Source organism: Limulus polyphemus, unplaced genomic scaffold, assembly GCF_000517525.1.
Source record: "Limulus polyphemus unplaced genomic scaffold, Limulus_polyphemus-2.1.2 Scaffold9415, whole genome shotgun sequence".
Taxonomy (NCBI): domain Eukaryota; kingdom Metazoa; phylum Arthropoda; class Merostomata; order Xiphosura; family Limulidae; genus Limulus; species Limulus polyphemus.
Genome location: NW_013675025.1, coordinates 1 through 16,011, shown reverse-complemented (window position 1 = coordinate 16,011; position 16,011 = coordinate 1). Strand labels below are relative to the sequence as shown.

The window sequence follows — 16,011 nt, the reverse complement described above, 5'->3', positions numbered from 1 at the left end:
CAGCAACAGCATGTATTAACTTATGTTATAATAATGTGTCTACTCTAATTTCACTTATAATTCGTATTTACAAGTTCCACACAGTTTTCATAAGGGCTTAGTCATTAGCTGCAAGTATATATTTACTGAGTAGTTATGTTAGTACATTGTTTATTTGTTACTTGTGCTATCGCAGGAACTTATAGGTAAATAGTAGCGATTAGTACAGATTATTAGACTAAACATTTACTATTACTCCATTATAAGATTTTGGTAATTATGAATGGAGAAAAGACATAAGACACGAAAGCATAATTACTTGCTACTTACCATACATAAGTGGTTACAAACAGTCAGCATATAATTAATATCACCTAGTAGGTTTTGTCTGAGTTAAAAATCTATTTACCAGTGACATTAAAATGTAATTAGTTAGTTTTATACACCACCATACAAACTTAAAAGAGTGGTCAAATAAAAATGTCCTAGCTACAAAGTATATTTTCAATTAAAGTATTACAGTAGCAAAATGTTCCATAATGTGATGACTATAAGTCAAATCTTTACTGACAAAGACTTGAATGATATAAATTTAAAAACACTTCACAAAAAACATGGTAAACAACACATTTATTTCAATGACAGATAAAAAATTCAATTCACCAGTTTCAACGTTGTACTGTAGACTACTAGTGTGTTATTTATCAACAGTATAAGCTATCTTGTAACACCATTACAACAGTGTAGTTAAAACCTTTTGCAATTTCTGTGGTGCTTGAACTTCAGAAGTTGATTCTGGAAATAGTTAACAAAAAAAAAACAATTACTGTTCATTCTCATAAAGATGTGAGTTAGGTCTGAATCTGAGTAAACATCACAACTTAAAGATATAACGAGAATACTTGAAACGACAATGCTGTGGTGGTAAAAATTTGATATGTTTCCAATATTCCGGTCACAAAAAAAACTAGCATTCCAAAACACGTGGCAAAAACCTCGGCCCCGCTAGAACAACAAAAACAATTGAAACTAAGTCTTGGCAACAGTTGGAGGGTTAAACAAAAAAAGAAAAAACAAGCCTCAATTGAGAATCTTTCTCAAATTCACTGTAGTATATTTTTGATCCAAAATAAATTAACGTAATAACACAAATCTATAAGTTTTTTTTTCTAAATAAACAAATGTTAAACTAATATTAAATTTCTTTAATAGAGCTAAGCAAACCTGAGGCTCAATATTGTATTAAAAATTAATATAGTTGTTTTCAATCACTGTTAATATATATTTTATACATATATATATATCTCTGGCACAACTATATTTACACTATATATATATACATACAATGTCAATACCATCAAATAATATTTCCACAGACTCAACACAAACAATTGACTTTCTTGTGTTATTCAAAAAAAAAAAAGAGGAGAAAGAAAAAACAACAACAGCACTGAAAACAATTCCTATAATTAACATTTTGTCATCAAACATATTAAGGAAATGGAAAATAACATCTTGAACATAAAAGTAATGCTAATCATTCGAAAAACTCAGATTAAATACTCAACTCGTTTTGTATTGACAATGGTATCCTATCAGTTCGTGTATCAACTCTGGTTTCCTGAACTAAAAAGATTCCAAGAGATGGAACTGACCCTTACCCGATATCCCCCTTGGTTTTTGACTGATGTTACAAACACACTGTACTAAAATAATTCTATTCCCAATGTTAAGATAACTATACAACGTTTTTATCTTGAAAGTTGCACTCTTATTTCTTTGACTTTATGGTTTTAAACCCGCTCTACTTATGTTAGTTTTGTTGTTGTTGATAAGTACAAGTTTTGTGACGTATTTGAATTAGTGCAAGTATTACATACCTTCAAACTAAATGTTATTTATCAGAAACTAAAAAATATTCAAAAACTGTCAGTTAGATAAATTTTTACATTAACACGTCAAAGGGCTATGGAGGTCTAATTCTCTTAAGGAAAAAGAAAAACCTTAGCCTCCAAAAAAAATGGTATGTTATGTTGTATAACGTCAAGACTTTAGACAATTTAAGGCTTAACTTATCACTCAAATGGCACATTTTAAAATAAGATTATTACGAATGGAAAAAAAAAAGTTACTCTTTGAAACATACAGTTAATTATACATATGTGTTTCAATAGAGCAACAAAGAACGAAATCAAATTTACTGAACTGTAAACATGTACTAACACAGACCTGGGTTTAAACCAACAAATAAAACACGATGAACTGTAAACATGTACCAACACAGATCTGGGTTCAAACCAACAAATAAAACATGATGAACTGTAAACATGTACCAACACAGACCTGGGTTTAAACCAACAAATAAAACATATGAACTGTAAACATGTACTAACACAGATCTGGGTTTAAACCAACAAATAAAACATACTGAACTGTAAACATGTACTAACACAGACCTGGGTTTTAAACCAACAAATAAAACACGATGAACTGTAAACATGTACCAACACAGACCTGGGTTTAAACCAACAAATAAAACACGATGAAATGTAAACATGTACTAACACAGACCTGGGTTTAAACAAATATCACATGATGAACTGTAAACATGTACTAACACAGACCTGGGTTTAAACCAACACATAAAACATGACTGAACTGTAAACATGTACCAACACAGACCTGGGTTTAAACCAACAAATAAAACACGATGAAATGTAAACATGTACTAACACAGACCTGGGTTTAAACCAACAAATAAAACACGATGAACTGTAAACATGTACTAACACAGATCTGGGTTTAAACCAACAAATAAAACACAATGAACTGTAAACATGTACTAACACAGACCTGGGTTTAAACCAACAAATAAAACACGATGAAATGTAAACATGTACTAACACAGACCTGGGTTTAAACCAACAAATAAAACACGATGAACTGTAAACATGTACCAACACAGACCTGGGTTTAAACCAACAAATAAAACATACTGAACTGTAAACATGTACCAACACAGACCTGGGTTTAAACAAACACATAAAACATGCTGAACTGTGAACATGTAATAACATAGATTGAGTTTAAACAAACAAACAAAACATGCTGAACTGTGAATCTTTAGAGTTATGGGTAAAGAACTTAAGAAGATAGAGAAAGGTTAAAGGTAAAATCCAGTTAATTTTACTCTTTATATATCCGAGTTGTTAATAATAATGCTGTAATGAAAATTTACAGATTGGTAGAAAAATACCTCATATCAAAAAAAATATTTGTGTAACTTGCTCTAATCCATCTGATTTTTAAAGTGCTTTTTTTTTAAGAACTAATAAAAGTTCACTTAGACCAAGGTTGCTTGCTTCACAAAATAATAGCTTTTTGTTTGTCTATTACAAACCTCACTGTAATAAGTATGTGATCAGGCATATTACAACATAGGCAAGATAGTTTAAATATAAATTCATAATTTATGACTCAAAAAATATGGCTAAAGAATGCATTAACCTTCTTTCAATACAATCATTTTGTAACCTCTTTGGCATCAACCACATAAGAATGATCATACTCATGTAGCATTAATCATATGGCATATACAGGATGTATTGGAATGATTAGTAACATACTAGACTGCCCTGTATATGAGAAGTACATTTTGTTATGATATGTTACCACACCAAACACAAGATTGGTGTTTACAAAGGTTTTTGCTTTGCTGATAAAGTACTAATGTGTTCACAGCAATCCTTGATACTCGTGTCCAGTAGAAGTGTTAAAAAAATTACCTTTTTTTTTCCTTAAAATTAAGTTTCAATTTCAGTGACCAAACCTTGCAATGCCACAAACATTTCTGTATTTTAAGAAAAAAAAAACAATAAAAAAAACAACATGTGGCACTTTTATTACAAACTTCACTAAAAACAAAAAAAGCTCAAAAATGCAAAACTCGTAATGCAAAAATGATCTTTCTTCTGTGCAGAAAAATACATCTCTGATAAGGTAACTGCTGGTGTGGCACTAGGGTGTTATGTTTAATATCTAATGACGGAGTTTCTTCGTAAGTAGTACTGAGTCATCAGAAGCTCAAATGTTCTTGGCTTTTTTACTATGAGTAAATGTGGTTTCCAGTTCAGAAGCTTCAGATAAGCTGTCATTGATATCGATATGGCTCTGTCCAGTCAGCCCCTGTTGAAAGGAGGTTAAACTTGAAGTTGAGTCCTTCAGACCATTGCTATAAGCTCCAGTGCTACAGCTACTACTTAAGGGGGAGCTGTGAGGTAATATTTCCATGGTGGTTATGTCCTCTGCTGACCCATTCTCCCTAGCATCAGTTGAGTTTCTGTGTAAAGCTGGAAGTTTAGATGTCATATCAAGCTTTCTTCCGAGTCCAATGAACTAAATTCAACGAAACAAAATACATATATTTAGGCTAGGCTTACGGTAAAAATTTGTATCTTATATGTAATTACTTTGTAAAAAACCTATCATTAAGAAATGTGTAGTGCAAAAGCTGAAAACTGGTAATTTGTAACACCCTCAAGTAGTGAGCCACCAATCATAAACATTGTAAACATTCAGTTTGAAGTAAAAAGAACATTATAAACAGGTAATATATATAGTAATGTAGAGTACAAGCACTGTATTATGAAGCAGAATCAGGTACTAATCAACTGAGTACAACCATTGTATTATGTAGTACCAAGTATAAACACACACACATATATATATAGTACTATACAGTAGCATCAAGCATTAAGATATCATGTATAAACACTGAATTATGTGGTAACCTAAAGCAGTAATGCACTGAGTAACAAAACTATATTATGTAGTAACCTCAAGTAGTAATGCACTGAGTAACAACACTATATTATGTAGTAACCTGAAGTAGTAATGAAATAAGTACCAATACTATATTATGTAGTAACCTGAAGTAGTAATGCACTGAGTAACAACACTATATTATGTAGTAACCTGAAGTAGTAATGCAATAAGTACCAATACTATATTATGTAGTAACCTCAAGTAGTTATGTACTGAGTAACAACACTATATTATGTAGAAACCTGAAGTAGTAATGTACTGAGTAACAACACTATATTATGTAGTAACCTGAAGTAGTAATGAAATAAGTACCAATACTATATTATGTAGTAACCTCAAGTAGTAAAGCACTGAGTAACAACTCAATATTATGTAGTAACCTCGAGTAGTAATGCACCATGTACAAACACTGTAAATATGTATTCTTTATTAACCTCAATTAATAAGGCTCCAAGGACAAAAACTGTACAAACTCAAGTAGTATAGCATAAAGAACAAACTCTAGGCATAAAGTATAAGCAGCGTAAAAAGTATTCTTAAAAAACATCCCTTGCACTAGACTCTTTGTGACTACTGCATTCAGTGTTAATTCACATTCTGATGTATACAGGCACTGTTCAGTTCTGAATTTTGAATGGGAAATCTATTAGAAAAAAACACACACAGAATTCTGTGTAAATGTGATACCTGAATTAATTAAGTCATATAAGTACAGATTTTTAGGTAAATTAAATCCTTACTTACTTCCCCCATTACTGCAATTGGAGTTTCTCCTATTGTCTCAGCAACCTTGTGTTCTATAAGGTAGAACATATATTCATCATAGAGAAGTCGTATCAAATGAAAGGATCCAAAGCTGGCAGCACTACGAAGTGTCAGGTCTCTGATCACCATAGAGCTATACAGAAAAAAAACAAAACACATGGGTAACGTACTAAATTGTTTATATTCTACACATACAGCCTACTATAATAATAAATTAAAGCATATTTCACCGAAGAATCGTAATAAACGAAACAAATTTAGATGGTTTTAATAGTTCGATTAAATAAACAAGCGAAGTATATAGAGTTCTGATTGTTTGGTAAAGTGCAGTATAACTTAATGGATCAAAAGATTTATGTATTTTCTTTATAAAAAAACTTGACACAAATAACTGCACAACCAATTTAATTAGCATTAACTTTATTCCAATATCAAACATATTATGTTACATAAAAGCAGCTTAGAATAAGAAACACGTTAGCTCATACGAGGATGGTTACATTAGCAAAATCTTTTCTGTAAATAGTTTTTTTTTCCTGTAATATTATTATTTGAACAGACACACAGATAGCAGTACGAGCAAAATCGCCGGCTAAAATATAAGAAATGCTTTATCGTAAAGTCACCTATAAAATGACCACTTGAGAAGAAACTGCCGAGCAGCTTTAGGAAAATCAGGCTTTCCTTCAAACGGCTGCAGGACTAGATTAACCACTGCCTCCAACCAAGATGCCCACTGTTCAAGCGAATTCTGCTGCTGGAGGGTCATCTTGAAGTCTTGTTCTAGACGCTGCACCATTTCATCTTCACACTGACAGACCCATGAAGCTTGTTCCTATGAGAATTATGAAGCCTTTAATTAAAAAAAAAAAATTCCTACTACTAAATATGATAATTACTGGAGGGTGCTTACTAATATTCCTTGATTATTTTCTTCCTTTTCATAGTAGACATTCCTAGTCAAATCGCATGAAACTTAGTATACATTTACTAACTGGTATGTAGATTCAGTTTCAAAATATTCTTATGACTTAATATATCTAATTTTTGAGTCGTGGAATTTCCAAAATTTTGTTGTTAGACACTGTTGAAAAAACATGAAAAATAGTTTCATCTTGGAATTTAATTTTTACTGGTGATTAGAGAGTTCTATTTTACATATACAGTTAGTTTCAATATGATTCGTATTTATTGAAATATTTCTTTCGATACTTTACCTTCCCAATTGCAGTAGTCATCACCCCTTGTATCTATAGATCCTACAAAATGTGGCAAAAACTGACAAATCTTTATTGGTGACCTCACCTTTCGAAATGGGATTGTCATTATATTTTTCAAATGAGGTATCATGAATTCTTGCTAACAATATCAATTTGTATGTGATAAATATAGTCCTTTTCAATAAAGAATAATATTTCATTTCGGTCATATTCGATAGAATAAACTTAACAATAATACTCAACAGATAAAGCTTTGGACCATCAGAATATTCTGCCATTACCGACGATGTCTAACTATAGAAGAAAATTTCTGTAGCTTTTAGACAGATATGACAGAACATGATTACATTGTCAGGAAAGAAAAAAAAAAAGGTTTAATGAAGCTATGAAAAAAATCACAGAACTATGATTTGTTCATAAATGTTCTAAAAACTTGCCATTAGGTTCCTTTGCTCACTCCTGTAGGACCTCCAGTTAGTCAATATCTCAAAATACCACAGTACTTTACTTACACTGTACTGCCATCAGTAATTTATAATCTGCTATATCCAATCACATTTAAGCACTGGCAACAGCTATTTTAATATCCAATCACATTTAAGTACTGGCAACAGCTATTTTAATATCCAATCACATTTAAGCACTGGCAATTGCTATTTTAATATCCAATCACATTTAAGCACTGGCAATAGCTATTTTAATATCCAATCACATTTAAGCACTGGCAATAGCTATTTTATTATCCAATCACATTTAAGCACTGGCAATAGCTATTTTAATATCCAATCACATTTAAGCACTGGCAATAGCTATTTTAATATCCAATCACATTTAAGCACTGGCAATAGCTATTTTAAAAGATAAGCTTCATTAGTAACTGTTAAAACTGTATGCTGTGACACATAAAAGGGGTGGCAACAAAGAGCTGTAGTAATAAAACCACCAACACAGAAGGAAATTCATGTCAGAAAGAAAACTGGAAAAGAAGATCTGAATGATTATATTTTCAAGGGGTGATAGTTTCTAAACATAATAAAAACTTTACTTTACAATCACAATGAAGGTTCTCTTTAAAACTGTAGTAAATATGTGTCTGTATGAATAGGAATTCTGTACAATCTTAAGTTGTGAGGGACTTATTATTAATACTGTTAACAGGAATTTATATACGGTAACACCAACAGCAAACACTGGAACAGGTCATTCTGTACAATCTTAAGTTGTGATGGGACTTATTATTAACACTGTTAACAGGAATTTATATACGGTAACACCAACAGCAAACACTGGAACAGTTAATTCTGTACAATCTTAAGTTGTGAGGGACTTATTATTAATACTGTTAACAGGAATCTATATACGGTAACACCAACAGCAAACACTGGAACAGGTCATTCTGTACAATCTTAAGTTGTGAGGGACTTATTATTAATACTGTTAACAGGAATCTATATACGGTAACACCAACAGCAAACACTGGAACAGGTCATTCTGTACAATCTTAAGTTGTGAGGGACTTATTATTAATACTGTTAACAGGAATCTATGTATAGGTAACACCAACAGCAAACACTGGAACAGTTAATTCTGTACAATCTTAAGTTGTGAGGGACTTATTATTAATACTGTTAACAGGAATCTATATATGGTAACACCAACAGCAAACACTGGAACAGGTAATTCTGTAGAAATCTCAAATCCAAGGTTCAGCACTTCATTAGAAACCATATAACTGTCTTTTATGCTATACTTTTTGTAATGCTAACATATAGGGTCTTCCACTAGGTGGTTTATAACTCGAGTGTGGGAACATTCAAATCTGCCAAATGATAATAAGTTGACTATAAAAGACCACGACACATACGAGCATGATGCAGAAGTAGTGAGTGACTTGTTCAGGATTTTGACGAGGTGTAATTATATGAAAGAAGTGTCTGCGTTAAAGAAACTTTATTACTTAATGTACATTAATGAAGTAGGATCATCTACGAACTTCTTATTGAAAACCTAATAATATCCATCAAATTGTTTCTCAATGTAAACAGCTAATTCTAAGTAATATATAGGGTTAAACATTACCAACGGCAAACCAGCGAACTGCTGTATTAGTATTCCATTCTTGCTAGAAAAACTTAGAAGGCACTAGAAGCGATTACTAGAACATAGTTCGAAAGACTGAGTAACATATTCTTACTGTCAAGTATCAATACACTAGCGATACACATATTTCAGTCATTTCTGTTGCAAGATTCTGAGTACAAAGGGTAACTATAGTACTGATTAATAAGATTTAGTGTTTCACTTGCTGATACTATGCCAGTTTTGCAATCCCCATTTGAGCTGTATGGCAGACCCAGGTTAAGTATTAGAAAACAGGAAATAGCAAGACTGTAACTTCAACTGTTACTGTCGGCCGCAGTGCAGTTTTGCCCAACCACATGGTTAGAAATACCCTTCTGAAGTGGTTGATCATTAGAGGTAACAATAAAATGGAAGTAATGTAAACTACAGATATTTTTCCACACTCCCATTACTGTACGATCAACACAAATGTCAGACCCAATGGTTTCTAATACTTCACTGACTTTTGGCATTTAAACAATAACTTTTAATAATAAAATACCTTTTTGGCATAGGGTGGACTGCATACTTAAAAAAAAATGTTTGGTTGCCCATGTCTGATCCTGTCCAAGAACAGTGGGTAGGTAAGTAGACCCTTTGTTTTATAACATGAATAGAATCAAAACACAGCACAAGGACAAAAAAGGAACAGTTCAACATTTGCAGATTTTAATGCATAACTGTTCAATCCATTTAAACCAAATGTTAAACATGTTTTTAATACAATTTTAAAAAATAAAAAGCAACACAAGAGTATTTAAATATATCACGTGGCCTTGTTATAGTATTTAACAGCAAACTAATAAGTTACAATTTACCTAAACACTAGTCCAATTTGACATTTTATTCTCATGTTCATCCCTACATAAAACACAAACTTCAATGTTTAGAGAAAATTACTTTCATTACAAAGATGGATTTGCATAGTTAGCTTAGAAAGTTGCCAGATATTATCAGGTTTTCAGCCAAAACTGTTGTTAACAGCAAGAGTACCCAGCTGATGAAATAATTATTCTAATCTTTACGAGTACATACATAAAAAAAGTATATTTAATTAGATATGCTGATGGTCAGGTTGATTTTCGTAGAGTCAAAAAATGCTATAAGAAATGACTGGCAAATTGCTTATATCATTTTGAAGTTTATCACCTGTATCCTTTAAAAAAATATTTATATGCAGGCCATCTCTATTTTAAAACTTGAGATATATAATCATTTGTTAAGACCAGGGCTGTCATTATTATATAAAGTAAAATGGGTTCTGGAGGTTCTCCTCCACCACAGGTCAAGGAGCAGCACCCCTTATCAGGAGGTTCAGGGGCTAAGCTCCCAACTGAAATTGAATTTTAAAACGGGTTCTGGAGGTTCTCCTCCACCACAGGTCAAGGAGCAGCACCCCTTATTAGGAGGTTCAGGGCCTAAGCTCCCAACTGAAATTGAATTTTAAGCTTTGTCAAGACAGCTAAATCTTGCTTCTGAAGCTAAATTTTAAGCATTTTAGGACAGCTAAACCCTTGTTTTTTTTGAGCAACATTAAAATTAAAAACTTGTTTCAAAATGAATTCATGAAGATCTTTTCCACATTTCCATACATATGATACAAGAGATTATAAAATAACGATCACAGGAAAAACTATGTAGTATGTTTAGATTATCAATCAACAATTTGGGCATAGTGTTCTACAGCGACATGAGCCTATTACACCGTCCTCTTGAACAAAAGTGTTTAAAAAAAAAGAGCAAGCTTAGCCCGATTTCATTTATCGTAATGAAATCTAACTTGCTCTGTGCAGAGTAGAATCAAATAAATTTGTACAATATTCTATCTCAATCAAAATTAGATCAGAGTCTATACTTACACACACTTCTTTCTGCTGTTGTCTATTCATCATACAGTGTGGAAAACCTGCATTATTTTATATTCAGAGGGGCTTTAACTATACAATTTTTAAGGAAATGATCCATTTTTCACTATTTTATATGTATATACAACATTTTATCTTTGTATTAGAACATTTCAGTAAGAAAAAAAATCAGAAATTCTATTCACAATTGCTGACAAAAAATTTAACAGCCAGTTTCCGAATTGAAAATTTAATGAAATAATTTTTGTTTTCTTGTCAGTAGTGATCAGTATTTTGAGAGTTTACCTCAAATATTTCAGAAAACCCTATAAAGTCACCTTCAAACTTATATTTTTATATTCCATGTCAGAAAACATGCACAAACAAATAGTTTAAAATCCCTTCCAGAACCAAGAACAACTGTAATGCTGGAGAGGGTAAACAAATTAGTCAATATCTCAGCTGGTGACTGGGTGTGTTAAAAATAGTGTGTACAAAAATTAACGCTGAATTATATCACAAACCAGTTGGTCAAATTGTATTTAAATACAAAATAGTGATGAAATTATTAGCCCTAGAATGCCAGTGTTAAATTTTCAATCATTAACACCAAGTAGTATGGGATCATAATGACCCCATGCTGGAATTCTAGGGTTAATAGTTTAAATTTAGTAGTTGCTTTGCACAAAGTAGCCAGGTCTTGATGCATATTTTAGTGGGGGAAATCATCAGCCCCTAGGGGATTTTGGCAGCACTGGTCAAGACCTTCAATAGAAGCTATATACGTGTGAGTTCAATCAATAAGATCACAGCTCTCTGAAAGCTTGAGAATTATGTAACTTCCATTGTAAGTCTGTACAGTTACTGACAGACATCAATATAAGCCATAATAAAAAAAAAGATAAAATAGATAGTTAGTAGTTCAGCTGCGATACAGACATTTTTTGAATATTTATCTAGAAAAAAAATTAATTAGATAATCAATGTTTTAGTATCATTTCTCTGTCAAAAATTACAAAAATAGATTAGAACAATACTTTTTTAAAATATAAATGAATTTATGTTACCCCAGTAGCAAGCCAGTTAAATATTTAAAAAATTTTCTATTGATATAGTTTTAGTAAATTTGTATCAACATTAAAAATATCCTCCTAACGTAAAACATATTTTTTTAAGTAAGACTTTGATCCAGGGCTGATTTAGCTCCAGGCTACTAACTTAAAAACAAAACCAAACATGTACATGTATTCTTATTAATAAAGCTGACTTATTATTACATTGACAAAATAAACAATAAGACCAATTAATATTACAAGTGATACATAAAATAAGACTTAAATAGTATGATTAACAGAAAGAGATTATTTAATAAACCTGAGATGTAGATTTATTGCTGAGCATAGCAGAATATGTGTGTATGGGTGGGAAATCTTCTGTTGGTTGACAGAGTATAGGGGGTATGGCCAAGACACTTCAGAGAGAACACAGGAGTGGCACAGGGCCCAAAAAATAATTTATAAATAAAATATGGTTTAAAAACATAGCTGTGCTGGCACCTGGTGGTTTTTGTCTTACGGTATTGATATTTTTTTCGTGTTAAATTAAGAAGCACGTGAAACATTTTAAAATTAGATAAATAAATACATAACAACCTTTTATTTTTGTCAGTCCTTCACAGATTATATTACACAATTCGTACGGTTGCATACAACCGGAGACAAGGCTTTTGCGTTAAGTTATTATAAGAAGTAATTCTTGTCAGTATAAATGCTTGTCCTTGATTTCTTCTGGACTCTTGGTTGGGAAAACATCTTCACTCCCACTAATTCTGTCACTCATTACTAATAACATCCAGGACTGCTCTTACAGAAGACTGACAAGTTAAGAGCATTACTAGTTGTGGAAGGTCAAGTACAGTACTTACCTGGACATTATGAAAATCTACACGATTCAGATCTGCCAACATTTGACTTATTTGAGATGAATTCTGCAAGACAGCTCTAGCAGCTTGAGCCAGATGGTTTAATGAGGTGTAACGCCGTAAGGTTTGGGCAAAGGCACTCACTGCACTGACCTTTGACATGAACAGAACATTTATTTAATACGAATGAATCCGAAAAACATATATTTTTTTATTACTTTTTCGCTTCTCCAACACGTGAGCTATTTTTGCAAGGTTAATAATTAACAATATAATTTGAAGTAAATGTTAAAAAGGTATACTTATATAAATATTATACAATAAAAAAATGTGCAAATAAATGTTAACTCTCATTCAGATAGTTACTACCATTAATTACAACTACCATAATTTTATTCTACCATAATATTAAGATCTATATTTTTTTCAGCTCAAGTAGTATATATGCTTTTTATTTAATACAGGGTATCCATAAATTATCTGACCCATTTTAAAAATAAATAACTTCAAAAATATTACAGATAGAACACTCCAGGTTTTATTTAACTTGCCAAACAACTCATAAAGTTTTTTCTTTTCTCCTTACTGTTGCAGATCCGTTGTAGAAGTATTGCTAGGAAAGTGAAAAAAAAAAGGAAGAACTAGAAACATCCCAGGAAAAGGTGCAGTGTGTGGTTTGGTTTGCTGAATCCGAACTTAATTGTGACAGTGTAACAAAATTATTGACACATTAAGAAAAAGACCCACCAACTAAGAACAGCAAAAAAGCTTAGTTTGAAAAATGTGTGTTACAATAAAAGGGAGCTGGACGTCCAAGTGTATCTGATGCACCAATTGATCGTGTACAAGTTGCATTTCTTAGAAGCCCAAAAGAGTTCGTTCACCGTGATTCCCTTGAACTTAACTTGCCAAAAAGAACAGTGAACAAAATTTACACTAATGATTTCGTTTGCATGCCTACACGGTGCAATTACTGCAGGCTCTCGAACCAGATGATTGACAAAGGGGCAAGGATTTTGCAGTGGAAATCCTCGATCAGGATAATCGATACCTTGCAATAGTTTTCTTTTCAGACAAGGCTACATTCCATGTTTCCGATCATATCAATCAGCTTAACGTCCGTATTTGGGGTCATAAAACCCGCACGTGGTGTATGAGCACAAACATGACAACCCAAAGATTAATGTGTTGTGTGGCTTGATTCGTGATAGAATTATCTGGCAATTTTTCTTCACTGAAACAATTGTGACTGGGACAAATTACTTTAGACATGTTTCAGCTGTGAGTTGTCCCTCAACTGGAAAATCTGTCTCGTTATTTTTAATCCAGATGGTGCTGCACCACAACAGGAGCCTTGACATCCAGGAGATCCTGAATAACACATTCCCAGATAAATGGATTGGTAGAGATGGACCAAACATGATGGCCCCATATTCCCTTGTTGTATTTGTTCTTGTGAAAGATCAGGTATATTCAACACCTGTGTGCGATATTATGGATCTTCACCACAGAATAATTGATGCAATATGACTGCCGAGATGCTGAACTACACCTGGAGGGATATATAGTCTATACATTCTTCAAGCAACAAAAGTATACTGAGACAAGAAAAAAAGCTTTATGAGTTGTTCGTCAAGTTCTATCTATAATATTTTATTAATTTTCAAAATGGGTCAGCTAATTTATGGACACCCTGTATAACAACCACTGATGGTTACAAATGTTTTCTTTCTTAGCAAACACACTCGATGACTAAAAATCTATTTATTTATCTCAGGCTGGAAACTACAGTAGTCCCTCTTAGATATGACCACCTATCTGCCATGATAAAAAAAAATCATTATTCAATGGATCAATAACCAGATAACAAACAACTGAGTTCAAGCTGTGTCCCGGGGCTTGAACATAATGACTTATATACTGAAAAGCAGTGATAGTTAGGTAGAATTGAATAGAGGGAGTCAAATACATAGTGAGAGTATGTCACACTCATATTGGTGGAGGGTTGTCACATGATGATTTGCATGAGAGACGCATTGGAATTAGTCAATTCCAACGGAGGGGAGAAAAAAGGCTTGTGGCATGCATATTTTTTTGCACATAGAGGGCAGCACTGAACGAGAAAAGCTATTTATGTGAGAAGAGGTAATGTACTGTATCAGAACTACTGTTTCTTTAAGCTTACAGTGGCTTATTACTGGAGTCTCAGTTACATGGCAGGAATACAAACACATTAAGCTATACTTAGAATACAGTGACTTCAGATTGAGGTCTTAACCGCCTGACAACAATACAAACTTAAAGAACTGGGTGATTAGTGGAACCTGCTAATTACATTTGATTAATCAATTAGTAAAGTGTTCCTCAAACCCTGATTCATATAAGAAATAAAAATAGATAAAATACGTTATTGGTGGGTGCTGCTAGACAATTTCTTTCCATCTAGTGAGCAGTTCAAGAAGGGGGGTGATAAAAGAAAAGGGGGGGTCCTGAATCACCAAAGATGAACAAATATTTCAATTACTTGGATAGCTAAAAGAATAAAAAAATATCAATAATCAGCAACCCTGCTTTTCATTAGTTGATTATTTTCATTACAGTTGGTTTAATCATGATTTTAATTAATTCATTGTTGGAATAATTGAAAACAGTAAGAACTGGAAACACTCATTTTGATTAAATCATTTGATAACCATTTCAGTTGACTGATTAGTTTACATGAGACTGATCAATGTAATCACTGTTCATAGGTAATCAAATATATCAATTAATCGCTCAGCTCTATTCCAAATACAGTGACTTAATATTGAAGCCTTAATTACACGACAGTAATATAAACATGAAGTTATACTCAAAATATAGTGACTTAATATTGAAGCCTTAATTTCACGACAGTAATACACACATGAAGTTATACTTAAAATATAGTGACTTAATATGGAAGCCTTAATATTATAGCCTTAATTTCATGACAGTAATACACACATGAAGTTATACTCAAAATATAGTGACTTAATATTGAAGCCTTAATTTCACGACAGTAATACACACATGAAGTTATACTCAAAATATAGTGACTTAATATTGAAGCCTTAATTTCACGACAGTAATACACACATGATGTTATACTTAAAATATAGTGACCTAATATTGAAGCCTTAATTTCACGACAGTAATACACACATGAAGTTATACTTAAAATATAGTGACTTAATATTGAAGCCTTAATTTCACGACAGTAATACACACATGAAGTTATACTCAAAATATAGTGACTTAATATTGAAGCCTTAATTTCACGACAGTAATACACACATGAAGTTATACTTAAAATATA

The 16,011-nt window shown here is 32.3% G+C and overlaps 1 protein-coding gene across 1 annotated transcript; it reads right to left on the bottom strand.

Annotated features, from left to right (window-relative positions):
- Positions 1-592: 592 nt before the first annotated feature.
- On the bottom strand, positions 593-12,890 carry LOC111083412 (DNA-binding protein RFX2-like). Its single transcript, XM_022379922.1, has 4 exons — positions 12,678-12,890; positions 6,195-6,403; positions 5,548-5,701; positions 593-4,374 (listed from the first exon to the last, which is right to left on the bottom strand). Exons 1-4 carry the CDS (start codon positions 12,834-12,836, stop codon positions 4,063-4,065), a joined length of 834 nt encoding a protein of 277 aa, XP_022235630.1. The 5' UTR covers positions 12,837-12,890; the 3' UTR covers positions 593-4,062.
- Between the last annotated feature and the right edge of the window lie 3,121 nt (positions 12,891-16,011).